Source organism: Doryrhamphus excisus, linkage group LG9 (genome assembly GCF_037039965.1).
Source record: "Doryrhamphus excisus strain RoL-2023G ecotype Guam linkage group LG9, RoL_Dexc_Guam_v1.1, whole genome shotgun sequence".
NCBI lineage: Eukaryota > Metazoa > Chordata > Actinopteri > Syngnathiformes > Syngnathidae > Doryrhamphus > Doryrhamphus excisus.
In genome coordinates this window covers 11611649-11632683 of record NC_136365.1, presented here as the reverse complement: position 1 = coordinate 11632683, position 21035 = coordinate 11611649, and the positions used below count along the sequence as shown (strand labels likewise).

Sequence of the window (21035 nt, the reverse complement as noted above, 5' to 3'; positions counted from 1 at the left end):
TTGGGATCACTTGCAAATTTCTTTGTTTTCCAAAGAAAAACATTTTCATGCATTTCACAAATCATTATGTCTCACAGCTGGCTTGGGAGCCTTGATGTCCTACCGGTGGATCTGGAGGAGGTGGCCGGGGACCGGGAAGTCTGGCCTTCCCTACTGAGACTGGTGCCCCTGTGACCCGGACCAGAATAAGAGAAAATGGATGGATGGACAAACAATTAAAATGAATCAGATGATTTTCAAAGAAGGATCTACATTTTTGCATAGAGGCCTACTATCAACAACTGTCAGTCCTCTGCATCAATCTCCTGGTATGGCTGCTAATCCAAGTTCATCATTTTAGTATAAGGCTAATAGATTATTAGAAAATCCATCTACAAAATTAACAAGCACAGAAAAATGAGTGGGAAGCCCCGATTCACAACTGTGCAAGAAAACAAAAATCTGTGAGTGTGTAGTTTAAGACAAAGATGGTCACCGGTCACAGGTCGTCACCTGGCAGCTGCGCTAAATAGTAGTCGCCAAACACAAGTGTCAGTATCAACAGTGAAGCAGCGACTTCAGGATGCTGGACTTCATGGCAGGATCGCCAAGAAAAAGTCATATCTCAGACTGGTCCAAAAATTTCCAAGTGATCCAAAACTTTGAGCTGTAGTGTATAGCATTATATCCTATGTGACTGATTAAAATTTACATGCAATATGTTGATTCCATCAGAGATGGGTCCTCCACAGAACATTTTCCCCTTGAAGGAAGAAGGAGAAGGGAAGGAGAGGAGATGATGCTGGGAGGTGTTTTAAAGGAGACCTATGATGCTTTTCCCACTTTTCAAATAACCTCTTTTCTTGAGAAACTTGGGACTGTAAAGTCTCCACTTCCGAATCATATTCAGGATCCAACACATATGGCTGTATGTTAAAAGCAAACATTTTAAAAAGATACATCACCATTTATCAACTTATATGAAATTGGCGGCACAAACCAGAATTGTTTCTTTGCACTTGGAAGTGTGACCAACCACAGCATAGTGGCCGTGCCTGGAGGCGAGCCATGGGTGGAATATAATAAAACAGACTGTATTCGCTAGAATCACAAAATCCAAAGAACATACAGGTCAATAGGTGCAGATTCTGGAAGAACTAGAAAGCTAGGTGTGCTGGTTATCGTGTGTAGCTGCTCTATAGGAGTCCACAACTCAATACAAAGGGAATAATAATATTAATAGGTCCACTTTAACATGCATAGTTTGACATTTAAAATAAGCAGCAAACATGACATATAATAATCTATCCATCCACTTTCTATGCAGCATATGCTCACGAGGGTCACAGAGCCTGGAGCCTATCCCAGCTGTCTTTGGCCGAGAGGCGGGGTGCACCCTGGACTGGCGGCCAGATCAAATAGACAAATGAACATAATTTCACCTATAGTGGACAGCCTTCCAGTTTGGAGACACGTTTGTCTGCCCTTGCAAACTCGCCTTGCCTGACGATGCTGTATATCCCTGTTCTTGTATATCTTTCTTTAAATTTGTCAACAGACACATTTGTAGGCGTTTTCTAGGTTAGATCCAGCAGCCTTGCTCGCTGAAACAGGTTAGAGCCAACTACCTCCCTTGAGGCTCTGATGCACAACAGCAACAGCTTCTTAACACGTTCCATGGTTTGTGATCTTTGTTAACACTGTTACTGCTTCCGCAACATTAGCGCACTTGATTACATCGTTATCCTTTAGGATGGTACTTATTGATGAGGGCTTCCAGTACATGCTGCTGAGAGCGGCCACATGGATGTCATCTGCAAACATGGCAATAACTTCTTTCTTGAGTGAAATGTTGCTGTCACTCGCAACCTCTTTTGGACTCATAGTGGCTTATTTAGAGCTACTCCTTTGCATTACAAGCTGCCGTCGTGAAGAGTAAATTAAGATTTCGTCTCGGGGTGATATAAAACAAGGCAGCATAAACAAACCAAGCACAAATACAATTTGTTACACTCCCCATAATGCATGCTAATCAAGTGGGTGAACACAAACCAAGGAAAAATTTTGCTGTGTACCCCGCCTCTTGCCCAAAGTCAGCTGGGATAGACTCCAGCACACCCACATGACCCTAATGAGGATAAGTGGCATAGAAAATTTTGGATGGACATTTATTATATCTATATACTGTATAAATACAATATATACCTTACCCCTGTCATAGATTGCATACAGTATATCACATTGTTTAATCATTAACATGCTAATATAACATGCTAATATATGAGCAGTATATCCTTTCAGTTTGTTCCAGTTCGCAGTGTAGGCTTTTTTGTGTTGCGGAACGGGTGTGCGTACATCTGTGTTCGCCAAAGACAGGTGCAATGTGCACTTCCCCTGACATATGTGCAGATTGGAGCCATCTTCCCAAAGTGACTCCAATCACCCCGCTCGTTCAGAAAGCAATCAGGGACTCTGTGGATTCTTTTCTGTATTTCAATCACACTCTGCATCGCTGATGTAATTTGTCATTAGCAGAATGAAGAAACTTTTAATTGAGTCTCAACTGTTTGGGAGCCGATTACCACTCCTTACTCATCTCATTTGGGCATTTTCTGTTTGTATCCTTTTCCATGTGAAGGATTAATTTTGTTTTTTATCATTTAATTATTTGTGTGCGTGTGTGTGTGTAGGCATGTTTTCAGAGTGGAGAGCCTGCATGAATCTAAAGCTGCCTTGCCTGTTATGACCTCTCCAATTAGTTTTGCCATAAGAGCTGCTTCTCAATGTGAAATACATGGATTGACAGAAAGTCACTAGGGTGGATAACCGCACATTTGCAACACTGCAAATTTATCGATGTTTGGTAAAAAAAAATCATTCTGTTTTTACATTTTTTCTCCCCAAATATTGCCATATTTTTCCTGAGGAAATACATCTCATTCACTCTAAGTCATCTTTTGCATGTCATGCTAACATTCGGTCATTTCATCTTTAATGATGGTGGCCACAGTCCAGTGGTTGGGACCAAAAGAGCATCTGTCCGCGCTTATAATGATGTTCATCTCACTTCCAGGGTGATGGCTGTCCTTTTCTTTCGCGCACTGCGGCTTGGGAGACATACCAAATGGAGAAAGTGAACTAATAACCAGAGGTGCGGATTTGAGTCACATGACTTTGACTCCCGTAAGAATGTTGCAGACTTTACAATATCACCAAAGACTTACAACTCGACTTGAGCTTTGATGTCGATGGCTCGGGATTTGACTTGGGCTTTAGTCTGATTGTTGCACACATGAATAAGAAAAAGATGTGTGCTAGTTTTCTTCTTTAATAAGTGAACTGGCACTTCACCAACGTAACTCTGCTGCATACTTGAGCTTTTCAGTGTGTTCAAGGTGTTGGTCCATCCATCCATTTTCTGTCGCTTATGCTCACTCAGGTCTTGGCTATGCTAGAGCCTATGTTGAGCAAAACGTGTCCCCCTTTAAAGTATTCCATTAAAGTGATAATTAAGTGATGTCCAAGTGCACAAGATACAGTAGTTTCCCTTTTGATTTTGACTAGAAACACATGCTACTTTTGATATTTCCAACATGAAAAATGACATTCAAAGGCATATTTCCTGTGTTAGATGTGCACTCGGATGTTAAAGTATTACATTTTTTTCAAACATTTGTCAGTTCTTCCGGTTTTGGAGGAGGAGGGGCAAATTATGTCTAATGGGCACCACACACAGGAGGGGACATGGCCTCTCCATTCAATCAACACCAACCGTGTTTCTTCTGCTGCACAGCTTTGATGACCCCAAATTCTCTCCCCATCTGATAGCCAATCAAAACTACAGGAGACTTGTAAAATTTGCTCTGCAGGTGAACACATTGTTCGATGATCTTGCTGGTCACAGCTGCTGATTGCCTCCCTTGTGCGTGGTTTGTTACGCACTGGCGATGAGTTTCACCAATCGCAGCCGTGTATTGTCTCCCCTGTGTGGCACCCAAAAGCGGTTTACCGGTTTACCCCCAACTGCACATCCACTCCAATGCATTCTCAACGCTTGTGGTACAGTTATGGATGAATTGCTTTTGTTTGTTTTATATTTTTGTGTATTCTGTCCGCTTGTTGGGTAGAAGGATGGACTGCCCTGCACATTTCTCCTGCAAATATGATCCATAGTATCCAGTTGGGATGAGCAAGTACACCACTAACTGTATCGGTATCTGTATCTAAATTTTCATATATCTGTTCACCCAACTAAATGATCTGTATCTATATCTGTACTCGGAGTGGGCGGGGCATAAACCGGTAGTGAGATGTTGCTATATTTATGATTATTCTGCTACATGTGTACTGTGTATGTGTGTAAATGATCTGTAAGACTTATTTCATTATATGTTTATGGTCTGGGTGGGGTTGTTGATTCATGCAGACGTGCAGTGATGCCGCATAGGCAACTCATCTGTCCTTGTCAAATGTATTTTTTTTCAAAAAACACAGCATTCAGTGTTCGAAGCTAAGTTTTCCAAGTGGCTTCATCCCACCAACCAAAGAGAGCAGACAACGTGATACAACGAGCCATATAAAGCTCTCTTGTGAAATGCACGATGCAGGAAACAAGTTTAAGATGCAACGTCTAAATTTGTAGCATAACGTACCTAATCAACCATCAATCCATCAACTCCAACATCTACTCCACCCTCACCAATTGCTTAGCTGATATCAAAACTTGGATGGAACAAAATGTTCTTAAACTTAATAGTGACAAAACAGATATTATCATCATTGGTCCCAAAAATATCATCAAATATCAAAATAATAACACCCACCCATAACTTCTATCTTCAATTTGACAGCGCCACCCTCACTCCATCTCCACTCATCCCACCCTTTCATTTGAACCCCACATCAAACAGTTAACCCGGACTGCATTCTTCCATCTTAAGAACATAGCCCAACTCCGTCCATCACTTACATTCTCTGCCGCTGAATCCCTGATCCATGCATTCATCACAACCACAATCACAACAGAATGGACTACTGCAACAGTATTCTCTACGGTACACCTTCCAAAACCCTCAACAAACTACAATATATTCAGAACTCCGCTGCCCGCCTCCTCACCTCCACCCGCTGCCGTGAACACATTACCCCTGTCCTCCAAAACCTTCCCGCTGGGGGCTTCCCGTCCCCCAACGCATTCACTTCAAAATTCTTCTCATAACCTACAAAGCCCTCCACGATCTGACCCCCCCATATCTCACAGACCTGCTCCATCCACACAATCCCCCGCGTCCCCTTCGCTCCTCAGATTCCAACCTCCTGGCACTCCCCTGTAAGACCAAGCTCCGAACCTGGGGTGACAGAGCCTTCTCCATCGCTGCCCCCACCCTCTGGAACTCTTTGCCCCATTCACTCCGTGCTTGCCGTGACCTTCCCAGTTTCAAAAAACAACTAAAAACCCACCTCTTTCAATCTGTTTTTAATGTCTAACTTTTTATACCTGACTGCTGTGCCCCGCCCCTACTCATGTTTTAACTGTGTATTAACCAATGAATGTTGTATTTTAATGTATCTTTTAGTCTGTTTACTTGCTTTTATTCTACTCCATTCTCCTGTAGTGTCTTTGAGTATTTTGAAAAGCGCTATACAAATACAATACAATACAAAATTGTCCATAGGTATGAATGTGAGTGTGAATGGTTGTTTGTCTGTATTTGCCCTGTGATTGGCTGGCGACCAGTCCAGGGTGTACCCCGCCTCTCGCTCCAAGACAGCTGGGATAGGCTCCAGCAACCCCCGTGACCCTCATGAGGAAAAAAGCGGTAGAAAATGAATGAATTAATGTTGTGGCCAGTCAATGCGACAATCAAACGGTTAATGTTAATGTTAATATTCATATCACACAAGCCCGCGTACGTTACAAGTTTACCAAGTAACTGTAGCTACAAACTGAAATAGAGGCGAGCTGAAGAAAACCTAATAAAGTGGAGGCAGTGTGACCAACACAACACCAGCTCTTGTCAACTTGCCTAATGAGATGCCCTTGAGCTCCTCTCCGACTGCCGCTTGTAGAGTCGTCTTGGGAGACGCAGTCGTTGTGTGTGACTTGCCAATCACAGAGCGTGAAGACGAATTCTTAATGAACATTTTCTTGAAACACAAATGTACTCGTTTCATACTCTTATACGGCAAAAAAAAAGCATTATCTGTAACAGATACTCATACTCATACTCATACTCATCTAACGAGCATCCGGCTCATCCCTTGTGTCCAGCATAGTGCTGGCACTAATGCTAATGCTAATTCCTAACTGAGGTGCTAGCTAGACTGATATTGTGTTATCTGTAGCAATGTTACAAAACACGTATTTTAGCAATGAAAATATCTGACAGAGTACACGCTCTGTAGGGAGATTCCTTGCGGACGTTGTTAAAAATATGTTGTTTCATTCACTTTTTAGGATAGATTATTATTATTATTGAATATTGTTGTGATTATGTCACTATCTTGGCTTTATTGTGAGTTGTGAGACAAAAGTCTGACGGAGCCATCAAACTAAGGATGGGGGTGTTAAGAATTACTCACTGGGTGGGGCGTGTCAAAATTACCTTTTCATTTTACTTCTGCTTTATTGTTTGATTTCTCTGACAGCAGTATGACAAATATGTTTCATTAAGTGACTGTTTTCATTTGGTTATTGTTTTTTTCCAACTTCGTGATGTCATGAGCACTTTCACGTCCAAGCAGGTTTAAGAACAAACAAATAAATTGTAAATTGCAAACTGGCAATAGCTTTGCGGGTGTGCGGCTAAACACCTCCACAGTGTGCGTGGAGCCAGACTACTTACCAAGACTCTGCCAAGACTCCAACTGTACTCAAAGTAATTATATGCATGAAATGATGCGAGTAAATCACTTAATGGCTGTCTGAACCACCTTCTTTTGTGCAGTATTTGAAGAGCTCATTTGCCAAAACAGTGGATGTTTTACAAGTAAAATATGTTTTTATATAAAGCCTGTAGGGCGGCACGGCGGTCTAGTGGTTAGCGCGCAGACCTTACAGCTAGGAGACCAGGGTTCAATTCCCATCTCTGTGTGGAGTTTGCATGTTCTCCCCGTGCATGCGTGGGTTTTCTCCGGGTACTCCGGTTTCCTCCCACATTCCAAAAACATGCTAGGTTAATTGGCGACTCCAAATTGTCCATAGGTATGAATGTGAGTGTGAATGGTTGTTTGTCTATATGTGCCCTGTGATTGGCTGCCAACCAGTCCAGGGTGTACCCCGCCTCTCGCCCGAAGACAGCTGGGATAGGCTCCAGCACCCCCCGCGACCCTCGTGAGGAAAAGCGGTAGAAAATGAATGAATGAATGAATAAATCCTGTAATAAAATGCAACTTTTTATTGTTTAACTTTTGAACCCACTCAAGTGACACCCTCACGTCCGGCTTCTGAGTTCCACGGCACCAGCGGTGCTTGTGACAATGTGTGTCTGACAATGAGTTCTCCTCCACGAGCAGGCAAGGAGGACGGCACACCCTCGCGTCCCATTTCTCCTGAGCTCCATGGCACCATTGGTGCTTCTGACAGAGTGTGTCCAGCAATGAGTGCTCCTCCTCGAGCAGGCGAATTTTGATTTCATACAGTGCAGGAGTCTCCAGCCAGTAGATTATGAGCTGCCAGTAGCTACTAAACACTTTTCAATTAGCTCTCCAAATACTTTATTAGATAGACATAGATAGATAGACTCCCTTTATTGTCATTGCACAAAAACACAGTAGTGAAATTGCCAACGAAATGTCGTTGCCTGGCTCCCATATAATAACAGACACAAAAGATAAGTAATAATAAATAATAATAATAATAATAATAATAATAATGTGGAGAATAAATAGATAGAATAGACACCAAATATGAACAACATAATGTAAAGTGCAGCGTGAACAGTAAATTGCCCAAATAATTTAAATAAATAATAATAATGTAATTAAGGGTAGAGGGGCTTATTTGGCATTCAGCAGTCTGATGGCCAGGGGGAAGTAGCTGTCTCTGAACCTGGTCGTCCTACAGCGGATGCTGCAGAGCCTTCTCCCAGACGCCAGGCGAGAGAACAGTCCATGCTGGGGGTGTGTGGGGTCAGAGCAGATCCGATGGGCTCTAGATACACACCGGCTGTTTGCTATGTCCTTAATGGGGGGGAGCGGGGTCCCGATGATCTTCTCCGCTGTCCTCACCACTCTCTGCAGTAACGTCCAGTCCGAGGCCTTGCAGCTCCCAGACCAGACGGAGATGCCGTTGGTCAGCAGGCTCTCGATGGTCCCTCTGTAGAAGGTGGTAAGGATAGGAGGGGAGAGGGAGGCTCTTCTCATCCGCCGCAGGAAGTGCAGTCGCTGCTGTGCCTTCTTCGCCAGAGCGGAGGTGTGGCGTGACCAGCCGAGGTTGTCCGTGGTATGCACCCCCAAGTACTTGGTTGTGTTCACAACTTCTACGGCTGTGTCGTTGATGCTGAGTGGAGTGTGGCTGGGTCTGGATCTCCTGAAGTCGACGATGATCTCCTTTGTTTTGTCAACATTCAGGATCAGGTTGTTCGCCTTGCACCAATCCACAAGATGTTTCACTTCCTCCCTGTAAGCCAGTTCGTTGTTGTCCTGAATGAGGCCCACAACTGTTGTGTCGTCCGCATACTTCAGGATATGGTTGCTGCTGTACTTGGGGCGACAGTCATGGGTCATTAGGGTAAACAACAGGGGGCTCAGAACACATCCCTGGGGTGAGCCGGTGTTCAGGGAGATGACACTGGATGTGTTGTTGCCCACTCTGACATACTGGGTTCTATCTGTGAGGAAGTCAAGCAGCCAGTTGCACAGGGAGGTCTTGAGGCCCAGTGGCTCCAACTTGCGTACCAGGTCCTGGGGGATGATCGTGTTGAATGCTGAGCTGAAGTCCAGGAACAGCATCCGTACATGGGTATTCATTCATTATCAACTCCTATACCCATGAGTATATTGGAAAGTGTTGTTCACAGCAGTCAGGAAGTAGTTTGGGAGTGTGACCAATAATAGTGGAGTGGGTGTGCCCGGAGGCACGCCATGGGTGGAATAAATTAAAGCAGCCGTTTTGGAAGGAAACACAAATCCAAAAATAATGCAGCTGGAGCTGCATCTAGGTGCAGATTCTGGAAGATCTACAATGTTTTCTGTGCTGGTTATGGTGTGTAGCTGCTCTATAGGAGACCACAACTCGATACAAAGGGTCAATCAATGACCAAAATATGTCTCCTTAAGGCAATTACTGCTGCAATTTGCTGTTTTACTGTCTACTCTTATCGTGTTTCTAGCAGCCAAGTTCAGCCCTGTCCACGTACCAGTACCAATGCCTGCCCACTAGAATGCTGTACTGGGAATTTGTCCAAGTGGACCACAGTCGAACCGCCAGAACCAGAAATGACTGGCAACTCAAAGAATGGCTGTAAATGAACACCTGAAAATAAATCATTTTATTTCACTTAAACACGTAAATAAACATTTTGGTCATTTCATTTCCTGTATCACAAAAATGCTGAGTCATAATATTGATCATGTTTTCAGACACTATGTGGTTCATGGCTACGCCACACAATAAAAACACAAAGGAGACGATACAGAATACAACTTATATTTCACCATTAGCTGGATTCGTTTAGTTTGCTGCCGATGAATCTGGCACTTTTACTTCCACGTCCCAAGCTTGTCTTTGGGTTTTTTGTGATGTGGTTTGGACGAAGCCAGCAGAATGACCAGGGGAAGTTTGATGTCTGGATCTCTAGCCAAGTGATCACCAAGAGTGACCTGCAACCAAAATTCTGATTTTAACCGCAGTTTGCAGCTCAGAACAAACAAACTTGAATCACTGCATTCAGGGGTGTCCAAAGTGTGGTCCAGCGACTGCCTGTTTTTTTACTACCACTCAGCAGCCTAGTCTACAAGTAAAATTAATCAATTATTAATTAGATATATTATTTAATATTACTAATAATGTTTTGCTAAGAATGCTCGGCATACACTAAGCTACATTAGATTGGTATGTATCAAAATGTATAAAAGTGGTCGTCTGCATCCTTTCATACGACATAATAAAACATCAATATAGCAAAAAAGAACTGTAATGGGAAAAAGTTTCAGTTAAGCTATTAAAGCGAGTTCTATGAGCGTGTACATAAAGGAGGAATACAAGTGATGCATGCTTATGGAAATCAATACATATTCTATTTGACGCACAGTAGGACTGGTATTGCATGAAGAGCACCAGTAATAATCAACCCTGCATTTCCAGGACATGTCCTACTTTCATGTCTTTCCCTAGCCATTGTCTTTCTTTTGCCGTTTTTTTTTTTGGGGGGGGGGGGGGGGGGGGGAATGTTATGGTTGTCATTGTTTTTCAAATAATGTCTTAAAATTGCAAATACTCCATATCAATAAAAATACATGTATATATATAAATATATAAATATATAAATATATAAATATATAAATATATAAATATATAAATATATAAATATATAAATAAATAGCCTATATTTAAAAAAATACCATATTTTTGTTAGATAGTTATACTTATTTGTCACACAGAAGAGACATTATTTCTATTATTTCATTCCATTTCACCATTTTAACTGAATTTGAGTCTTTGGTTATAGATCGTATTTTGTAATACAGTCGTCCCCTCGTTTATACCAGTTAATTATTGCCAAACCCGACCATGTTAAATACATTTCCATGATATGGCATTCAATAATAAATTTAATACGTTTGTAATTAGAGCATAGAAAAACAGTTTATGACTTTGTAAATATGGGTTTTAACTAGGGTTGTCAATCGATTAAAATATTTAATCGTGATTAATCACATCTTTTTGGTTCTTTGTTAACAAGGGACATATTTTAGAAATTGGTTACCAACATAAAACGCCTGTTTTGATGGACTTTTATACCAGCCACAACATCCCATGCGAACTAGCTAGGCCGCCGGACTCCCTGTGGATTGTTGTCGGGTCTGTGAAGTAGCGCAAACGGAGGAGGGAGAGGAAGCAGAAGCAAGGTTGTAGAGCCGACTAACGGCTAAAGCTAAAGCTAAAGCTACAACCGCACAAACCACCCCTCCCAAGCTTGTCCCTCACCAACACCACGTCTCACCTACAAGACGGATGACCTAAAACTACAGCTCTTTGGAAACCGCTATGTTCGGGATTGTTGTGCCCTCATCATCACGGAAACCTCGCTCACTTCAAAGATCCCCGACGCTAGCATACAGCTAGCCGGACACTACCTACATCTGAGGAAAGGAATCAAGAAAGCCAAAGCGGACTACGAGGAGAAAATGGAGTCCCACCTCGCCAGCAACAGACCACAGAAAGTGTGGCAGGCCATCAAGAGCATCACCAACTACAGCGGTTGTGATGTGATGGCAGACCAGTGTAAGTCCTTGGCAGAGGAGCTGAATTGCACCACCACTCATTCTTGAGGAGCAGGAGGTGAGACGTGTGCTGAAGGGAGTGAATCCCAGGAAAGCTCCCGGCCCTGACAGAGTACCTGGCAAGGTGCTTAGAGCTTGCGCTCACCAGCTGTCCCACATCTTCTGCAAGATCTCTCATTAATAGCGCTCATAATCTCTCATTGGCTCAAATGATAGTTCCAACATGCCTAAAGTCAGCCCCAATAATCCTCATCCCCAAGAAATCACCTCCAACCAGCCTGAACGATTACCGCCCTGTTGCCCTCACCCCAGTAATCATGAAGTGTTTTGAGAGACTAGTACTCCGACACATCAAGGACTACCCCCCCCCCCCCACACTTGACCCCCACCAGTTCGCTAACCGAACGAATAGATCTACAAAGGACGCCATCACACTCTGCATGCCGTGTTGAGTCACCTGGAACAGCAGCAAGATCGATGCTAGATTGCTCTTCGTTGACTACAGTTCGGCCTTCAATACCATCATCCCGGACATTCTAAACACAAAACACACTCGGCATCCCCTCTCTCACATGCAGCTGGATTATGGACTTTATTACCAACAGGCCCCAGAAAGTGAGGCTCGGCCCCCACCGCATTGGCTCGCCACAGGGCTGTGTCATGTGCCCCCTGCTGTACTGTCTCAACACCTACAAATGCAGTCCGGCCCACAGGAACAATATGATCGTCAAATTCGTGGTCGGGCTGATCTCAAACGGAGATGAGACAGCCTGCAGAGAGGAGGTTCAGAGACTCACAACCTGGTGCTCTAAAAAATGACCTGACTGAATACCAGGAAGACTAAAGAGATCATCATGGACTTCAGGAGGACGAAAAGTGATCACCTCCCCCTCTACATCAATGGCGAGGACGTGAGAGGGTCTATGATTTCAGATTCCTGGCAGTCCAGATCTCCGGTGATTTGACCACTTCCTGAGAGTCCCCAAGAAAAACAACGTGGCCCAGAAACTTCTGCTGGCCTTCTACCGCTCCTCCATTGAGAGCCTGCTGACGTAATGCCTAACCATCTGGTATTGGAGCTGCATTGCTTCAGACAGAGAGCGGCTGTACAGGACAGTCAAAGCAGCACAGAAGATCATCGGCTGCCCTCTCCCCTCCCTGGCAGACCTCCACAACTCCCGGTGCATCAGCAGAGCTCTCAGGATCATCCAATTGTTTCAGTGACTACCTTCTGGGTGGTGATACAGATGTATCAGGGCAGACAAAATGTCACGCCCTGTGTGGGTTCGTGCTTGACAGTTTGTTTATGTTCCCGTTCTGGGCTTTGATTTCCCTTTTGGAAACTCTGGTTTTGTGTTGGACTTCCTCTTTTGCCCCGTCTGCCTTAGTTACCATGGTTACCCACACCTGTCTCTAATTTGTGATTCCCTATTTAGTTCAGGTGTGTGCTTTTCCTTTTGTTGGATCATTGTTTGTTTGTCGTTTGTCCTCGCTGCTGCTGAGTTGCCTTTTTTGCCGCCTGCTACAATTACAGCCAAAAATAAATATTATTTACCTGCCATTGGTCCTGCTCTCTGCATCCTGGGGTCGTACCGCAACAAAGCCTAGCCGATACGTGACAGAATGATCCAACCAAACGACGACGACCTCGCTGAGAGCGATTACTGGACCTGGCAGCTCCTCAAGGCCATGGAGGACAAGGAGATGGCGAAACCGCCATGGGAAATGGAGGACTTGGTGCGCGGTCCGGACGACACGTATGTCTCTACGGCGTGGCTGTATCCCGGACCCACCGAGGAAACTCCAAACCCTCCGCGACGCCGACGCAAGCCGCGGCGCCAAGGTGCGACGGCACGCTCGTTCTCCGCTCCACGCTGAGCTAAGGTGGACCAGCCCTCACGCTCTGCCGGCTTCGACGAACCCGTTGACGATCTCGCGAAGTTCGACGAATGGACCCGGCAGTTCTTCGAGGCGATGGAGCAGGAATGTGCCCGGTACACGCCGGAGGAACTGGATACCATGGTGTGGGGGCCGGACGGCACCCTAGTGCCCATGGCGTCGGTGTTCCCGGTACCCGCTGCACACCCTCCGACGCGGCGGCGACGCCGACGCACGGCACGTCGCCAAGAGGTGTGGCCGCCCTCTTCCGCCTCGCCATGTCACGCCACTGCACAGCACTACCCTCTCGCTGTGGCCGAGTCACAGCCTGTCGTGCGTTCCCCGACGGCTCCCGTGGCAAGTGGCGAGGCTCCCCGGATTCCTCCAGTTCCCAAGCCACGCAGCCCCTGGTGTGTCCAAGACGCGCTCCCGTGCCAAGGTGCGTGGCCTCTCAGATTCCTCCAGTTCCCAAGCCACGCAGCCCCAGGGGTTTCCAAGACCCGGCTCACGTGCCAAGCTGCGTGGCCTCACAAATTCCTCCAGTACCCAAGCCACGTAGCCCCAGGGGTTTTCAAGACCCGGCTCCCGTGCCAAGCTGCGTGGCGTCACAGATTCCTCCAGTTCCCAAGCCACGCAGCCCCAGGTGTTTCCAAGACCTGGCTCCCGTGCCAAGCTGTGTGGCCTCACAGATTCCCCCAGTCCCCAAGCCACGCAGCCTCAGGTGTTCTCAAGACCCGGTTCCTGCGCCAAGCTGTGTGGCCTCACAGATTCCTCCAGTCCCCAAGCCGCGCAGCCACTGGGGTTCCCAAGACCCGGCTCCCGTGCCAAGCTGCGTGGCATCCCGGATTCCGCCTGTGCCCAAGCCGCGCAGCCACTGGGGTTCCCAAGACCCGGCTCCCGTGCCAAGCTGCGTGGCATCCCGGATTCCGCCTGTGGCCAAGCCGCGCAGCCCGAGGGGTTCTCAAGACCCGGCTCTCATGCCAAGCTGCGCGGCGTCCCTGATCCCGCCCGTGCCCAAGCCGTGCAGCTTCAGGCCCAAACAAGTGGCTGTGGCCGGGACTGCTGACCTGGAGGAGCCAGTGACCCTCCTCCAAGCCTCCCTCCTCCCTGCCCTGGTTTCGGCTCCCTCGGATTACGGCGTCTGGGATCCGCCTTCGAGAGGGGGGGCTAGTACCACCTGCTGGGCTATGGTGGAAGCACAGCCCAGCCCGCCGATGGAAGGGGAGAATGGCGCCACCTGCTGGGGGAGTGAGGAGGCACAGCCCACTCCACCTGCAGGACGAGCAGCAGGGCTTGCTGGAGCAGATGGTCAGGCTCTGGCATGGACGACGCCTGCTGTTTCGCCGTCGCCGCGTCAGGGCCGGACGCCCGCTGCTTCGCCGTCGCCGCGTCGGGACCGGACGCCCGCTTCTTCGCCGTCTCCGCGTCGGGACCGGACTCCTGCTTCTTTGCCGTCTCCGCGTCGGGACCGGACTCCTGCTTCTTTGCCGTCTCCGCGTCGGGACCGGACTCCTGCTTCTTCGCCGTCTCAGCATCGGGACCGGACTCCTGCTTCTTCGCCGTCTCCGCGTCGGGACCGGACGCCTGCTTCTTCGCCGTCTCCGCGTCGGGACCGGACGCCTGCTTCTTCGCCGTCTCCGCGTCGGGACCGGACGCCTGCTTCTTCGCCGTCTCCGCGTCGGGACCGGACGCCTGCTTCTTCGCCGTCTCCGCGTCGGGACCGGACGCCTGCTTCTTCGCCGTCTCCGCGTCGGGACCGGACGCCTGCTTCTTCGCCGTCTCCGCGTCGGGACCGGACTCCTGCATCCTTGCCGTCTCCGCGTCAGGGCCGGACGCCTGCATCCTTGCCGTCTCCGCGTCGGGGCCGGACGGCCTCTAGACTTTCGGCCGGAGACCTGGTTCTACACCCAGGGCGCCCGCCTGAGGATGCCTACCTCGCGCTTGGTCGAGGGCGCCCCCCGGAGGGTGTATACCGTCCCAACCATTCCCTCCATCACGTGGAGGGGTCTTGCTGGCTCCGCCGGGGCGGCAGGCCCCCTGAAGGGTCCCGTCGGCGACCCACCTCCGGTCCCCCCACCACCCATCCCTCTTTGACTGCTATCTATTTTGGACGTCTAGGATCCGTCCTTGAGGGGGGGGTACTGTCACGCCCTGTGTGGGTTCGTGCTTGACAGTTTGTTTATGTTCCCGTTCTGGGCTTTGATTTCCCTTTTGGAAACTCTGGTTTTGTGTTGGACTTCCTCTTTTGCCCCGTCTGCCTTAGTTACCATGGTTACCCACACCTGTCTCTAATTTGTGATTCCCTATTTAGTTCAGGTGTGTGCTTTTCCTTTTGTTGGATCATTGTTTGTTTGTCGTTTGTCCTCGCTGCTGCTGAGTTGCCTTTTTTGCCGCCTGCTACAATTACAGCCAAAAATAAATATTATTTACCTGCCATTGGTCCTGCTCTCTGCATCCTGGGGTCGTACCGCAACAAAGCCTAGCCGATACGTGACACAAAAAACACATTAAAAAACAGTTTCTTTCCTCGAGTCATCATCTCCCTCAACAAGATATAACCAAGGCAACCAATCGTCCTCTACAATGTAAACCCTTTGTTATTTATTATTTATTCTTCTAATCCTTCTATTTATTTGTCTAATTTCTATATTTTGTACTGTCATATTGTCTTGCACTGAAAATGGAGCTGCTGCAATTTCATTCTACTATATGTAAAATGACAATAAAGGGCATTCTGATTCTGATCAGTATCACATTGCCGAGCTGAGTTTCCAAATACGGTCACCCTACAGTACATCAGTACAGTAATCCCTTGTGTATAGCGGTAAACTGCTCCCACTGCTGACCATGAAAAGAGAATTTACACAAAATAGGATTCCTTCTTTATCAATTGAATATTTTCATAGAGCAAAACCTTCTTAATATGATTCTTAACATTATTAGAGCACTCCAGACATGGAACAACACCCCTATAGTCACCTTTACACTCATATTGCCAAATACAGTACGTAGATATAATAATAGAATATACGATATCATAGACATAACAATGACATAACATAGACACACACATTAGCATTGACAGCGTATTTCCTGTGGTAGCATTGTCTCATCAATGTAATGTAACTGGCACCTTGTGATCAGTGGAGAATAAAACTATAAATCCGCAATTTGTGGTCAAGGAGAGACTCCTAATGCACTTCAATGATGTTATTAACAAGCGGGGATCACATCCTGTATGCATCCACACATGAGCTGCTGTCAGACACAACTCACGCCACAAATGCATTCTGTACACGACTGACGCTCAGCTTTAACGCTGTCAACTCTAGCTAGCTGATGATACACACGTCATTTTTCAGGCTGCGCTACTTAAATATGCACCCAACAAGTCAGATATTACACTACATACACGACCATGTTCACTGAATGCCTGATATTTGGACTTTTGAGCATTTAACCATTGTTACTCATGAAACAACATCAAAACAGCATGAATTTATGAATATGTTTGAAAAACTGTGACAGAGTGAGGGCGTGATGATTGTGTATGTTTTCAAATATGGGTACATGTGACAATATTGACATGGATTAACACCACACTAATGTGATTCCTGTGGTGAACCCTGAATGACACCACCTGTCTCTCTCACAGCCTGAGGCCGCCAGATCGGTTTACACGACCCTCTAACTGATTAATTGAATAGCGACTCAAATTTCCAGTGACCTAGATTTTCATTGGCTGATGGCAGCCTTTGAGGAATAAATTAGAAGATAAATGGAGCAAATGTTCATGGAAAACTGAATACAGTCTTGCCACTTCACACTTTGAATTGCATAGCTTCTCATCATCGCAGTAGCATTCCACGCAGATGCCAGAATTTTCTGTATGATTCAATCATTTTTAACATTTTTACCAAAACTCGCTGACATTAGCACACTTCCTAATCAAGTGAGGCTGCTGTGAGAATGCTGCGCCATCGCAAGGTACATTTACTAACAGAGCCAAAGCTTTGAGTGCCTTTTAAGGTAGGGAAGTCCACTTGCCATCCCAGTTAATTAAAGAAAATAATTTTAAAAAATAAATAAATAAATGTGACTCTCGTCTCACAAGATCTCGCAACATTAAATGTGGAAATATTTCTTATTTAGAGAAAATCTCTTCCATGGGACAGAGCAGCCAGGAGTCTTTCAGACGGAACTATGGCATGGCAACTGTGAATGATAAAGAATGTAATGTGGAAGGGGCAGTTTGCCAGGCAGGATTGGGAGCACACATTAAGTGCTTTACATTAACCTTTACTTGCACTCAGCGTTCCCTGGGTCATTGGCTTGCAATGTGTGACTGCTTTTGAGTTCAATGGATGCCGCTGTTAATGTCCAAGCAGAAGCCTTAGCAATTTCATACTTGAAATTTGTCAGATCAAAACTCTTTACCCTGCATAAGACTTTTATCAAAACGTCTCATTATAGTCCCCCAATTATTACATATATTATATTAAATATGAGATATATTTGTGATGTCAAAAGAGCTCGGCACTGATCTGGAAGTTATGAACTATTTTGGCAGTTTTCCAGCCCACCACTTGACACCACTGACTTGAACAATGTTTGGCATGAGGAACTAACTTGTCAAATAAAAAAAATGCAGTTAGTATGTCCAGTGCTAACAATTGCTATCAAGACAAGCTAATTGTTGCTAATATCCAATCTTCAAAGGTGTTGACTACCAATGTTTGTAACGGGCAGAAAAAGGCATCTGCTTTGGCGCCACAACTACAGAGGATGAGGACATGGAAGAAAGCCAGGAAGCAAGTGCACAAGTAGATAATGTTGAATGACATAAGGAAGAGCTAAACAGAAAAACAAGTAAAATCCTTAATGAAGCGTATGTGAAGAAAGAAAATGCATCACTTTGTAAACAAATAGACGGGCATGAAGTAAACACGTATGCTTAAAGAAGCAAAACAATGACAAGGATCACTTTATATCGCAAATGGTGTGCTGAGTGGATGATTTGGAGCAGTTGACGTGCATGAACAATGCGATTGCGCTTCACGTGACACAGGTTTTATGCCAGTGCGGCTGACAACTGGGAGGACAAGATGAATTTCCTCCAACAGAGGATCAGGCGGCCAACTTTCTGTATCGGACGGTTTGTTACAAACAAAAACAATGGATGTGCTAGATACTAGACACGGTGTCCCTCTCCAAACAGCCAATATTTTTTTTTTCCAATTTTGAGTGTAAGGAAAATCTGGTTGGCGTCCAAATAAGTGACTTGAGCCTACTAGCAAACTGTACAAACTGAAACATTATTTGATGTTGTTCCCACCATAAGAAAATAACAAACGGTACAATTGAGAGTTGTTGATATCGTTACATATGATTACCTTGATTGTGTGCTCGAGCTTCATCAAAGAGCAGTTGAAGAAGGTGGGGGGGAGCTGTGAAGGGATACTCAGAACATTCCTTATGGTCCGATTGGTCTGAGCTTGGACTGACTCTCCCGTCCCGAAGAGGATCTCATTGATGTGCACAATAGTCTTTGACTGAGCGACAAAGGTCTGTTTCTCACAAAGGTAGAATTTGGGTGTTACCGCCTGAGTTGAGTCGTTAAGTACTTCAACAGACACTTGCATGGTTTCACCTACAAGGAGAGACAAATGCCACTTATCAAGTTTGCCATTCATCCATTTTCTACTGCTTGTCCTGTTTAGGGTTGCATGGAGCCAGAGCCTATGCTAGCTCACTTTGGGCGAAAGCCGGAATACACCCCAGATGGTCAATCATAAGGCACATATTGGTAAACAATCACATGCAGCCTTCGTGGAAGTCAAAGTGCGTAAACCACTGGGCCATCAGATTATGTTGAACACTATTTAGGAATGTAGTAAGATGCCTTTGTTGTCATTGCACCATTTGAGTGTGATGGCGGAAATAGTGGCTTTCGAAATGTGCTTACCTTGCCTCAGTCCCGTTTTTTCTGAGCTAACATTCAAAGTCACCTTTCCAGATCCATAAAATGACATTTTCATTGCAGATTGCTGCTCCTATGAGACACAGACACACATGTCAGAAAGAACACTTCTGACAAGAACATCCTGCTGATCTCAGCAATAGTCCATACCTGAAGTCCAATGATGATCATTTCTGATTTGGAAGCAAATGGGAATTCAGCATTGGTCAGAAACGGAAATTCAATCTTCCTTTTGTGGATGCTCCAGATTGACATGCTCAGCTTTGCTTTTAAAGAGTATTCAATTCTGCCCCATTTTCCCTCGTACGATGAAGGCATATCTCTGTCAGGAAATGATGATTACATGAGTTCCAGAGGTTTTATTTAGTATGAAAATGGGCATACGGAACATTTTAAGACACCTTCACCAAAGAGAAGAAAATATGGAGTTTGCCTCTTCTTTGTAGCTACAGCAGTACCTTGGTTCCTGTACACCCGAGGATTTGTTTTTCAATGAAAACTATTATTATTACCAAAAATATAGCTGTGAACTTTCATATACCATCCCAGTTGTCATCCGTGCACACGCCAAGAAAACTAGTCCGTATCATTTTTTGAAATTGAGTATCCAGACAAAGCATCAAGAACAACAAGAATGGATCGCGCTTCTTTTCTGGGACTTTATAGACAGATGGTGGTCAGTGCACGGTGGTCTATTGGTTAGCATGTTGGCATGCTAATGTTGGATTATTTATTCAATCAGAAGTGTGTCCCAATACTTTTGTCTACATACTGGACTTAAAAGAAGCATACTCACATATTTGGAATTACAAAGGTGAAAGGGTACACATTTCTCCCTTGACCAACAATTTCTGAACCTTGTAGGAAGAAAAAAAATGACACAACACAGTGAAAAAAGATTATTAGTGATTTTGAAAATTCTAATCCTTAGGACAAAACTTGGAACGGGGATAGTTAGAGGTTTTAGTTTAACTTTGACCAAATTCTTCACACAAAGACAAAGCAATACAGACCATCGCCTTTATTTTTGTCCTGAAGAATAATGATCTCCAAATGGAAGTAGTGCTTCTTCTCTTGGTTGAGCGTTGTGGTTGGCCCATCTTGATCACACCATTTGACCTCAGCCTTCCCTTTGGCTTTGACCATCAAACACTGCACTTTGGTCTCTTTCCTGGCCTCCACAGTCACTCTGCCAGAGAGAGTGTCTCCCGGAGAGAACGTTGCTCTTTCATTCATCTGATCGTACTCCACAGAGAAACACTTGATCATCATGGCAAGGTCACATCAGTCGCACTTCTTGGTTGTGTAGAGTCAACGCAGGCAATGAATCCGGTCAAGTAATGGACTTCTGTTGAACCTGCATTTGTGTCTCATGGTCATGTGATCAGGGCTGGAGGTGTCGCATTCACCGAGGTAACCCAAGCTAAGGGCCTCACATCAGCTAAATACACCGGAAACATCCTGAATTCATAGTTTTCACGGGACTTGTAGGTTGGTATAAAAGGTTTCAATAAATCCACATTTGCTAATTAGCGAATGTCAAAGGGTTGTTTTTATTTAAAGATATATTTCATTTCTTTTACTTCATTATACATCACATACTAGAATTAACAGTTTCACATAATTTCCTCCCCCATTCCAAAAACATGCTAGGTTAATTGGCCGCTCCAAATTGTCCATAGGTATGAATGTGAGTGTGAATGGTTGTTTGTCTATATGTGCCCTGTGATTGGCTGGCAACCAGTCCAGGGTG

The 21035-nt window shown here is 45.4% G+C and overlaps 1 protein-coding gene across 1 annotated transcript; it reads right to left on the bottom strand.

Moving 5' to 3' along the window:
• Positions 1-9613: 9613 nt before the first annotated feature.
• On the bottom strand, positions 9614-20554 carry LOC131136495 (arrestin domain-containing protein 3-like). The gene is made up of 6 exons (XM_058083381.2): positions 20296-20554; positions 20079-20139; positions 19433-19604; positions 19268-19355; positions 18696-18952; positions 9614-9801 (listed from the first exon to the last, which is right to left on the bottom strand). Exons 1-6 carry the CDS (start codon positions 20552-20554, stop codon positions 9682-9684), a joined length of 957 nt encoding a protein of 318 aa, XP_057939364.2. The 3' UTR covers positions 9614-9681.
• Between the last annotated feature and the right edge of the window lie 481 nt (positions 20555-21035).

What these genes read in the sequence shown, in the direction of transcription:
- LOC131136495 (XM_058083381.2), bottom strand. Translation starts at nt 20,554, where the DNA reads ATGATGATCAAGTGTTTCTCTGTGGAGTACGATCAGATGAATGAAAGA. An exon ending in ACCTTTGTAATTCCAAATAT is followed by an intron (nt 19,605 to 20,078) that starts GTGAGTATGCTT and finishes ATTTCCTGACAG; the next exon opens with AGATATGCCTTCATCGTACG. An exon ending in TGATCATCATTGGACTTCAG is followed by an intron (nt 19,356 to 19,432) that starts GTATGGACTATT and finishes TGTGTCTCATAG; the next exon opens with GAGCAGCAATCTGCAATGAA.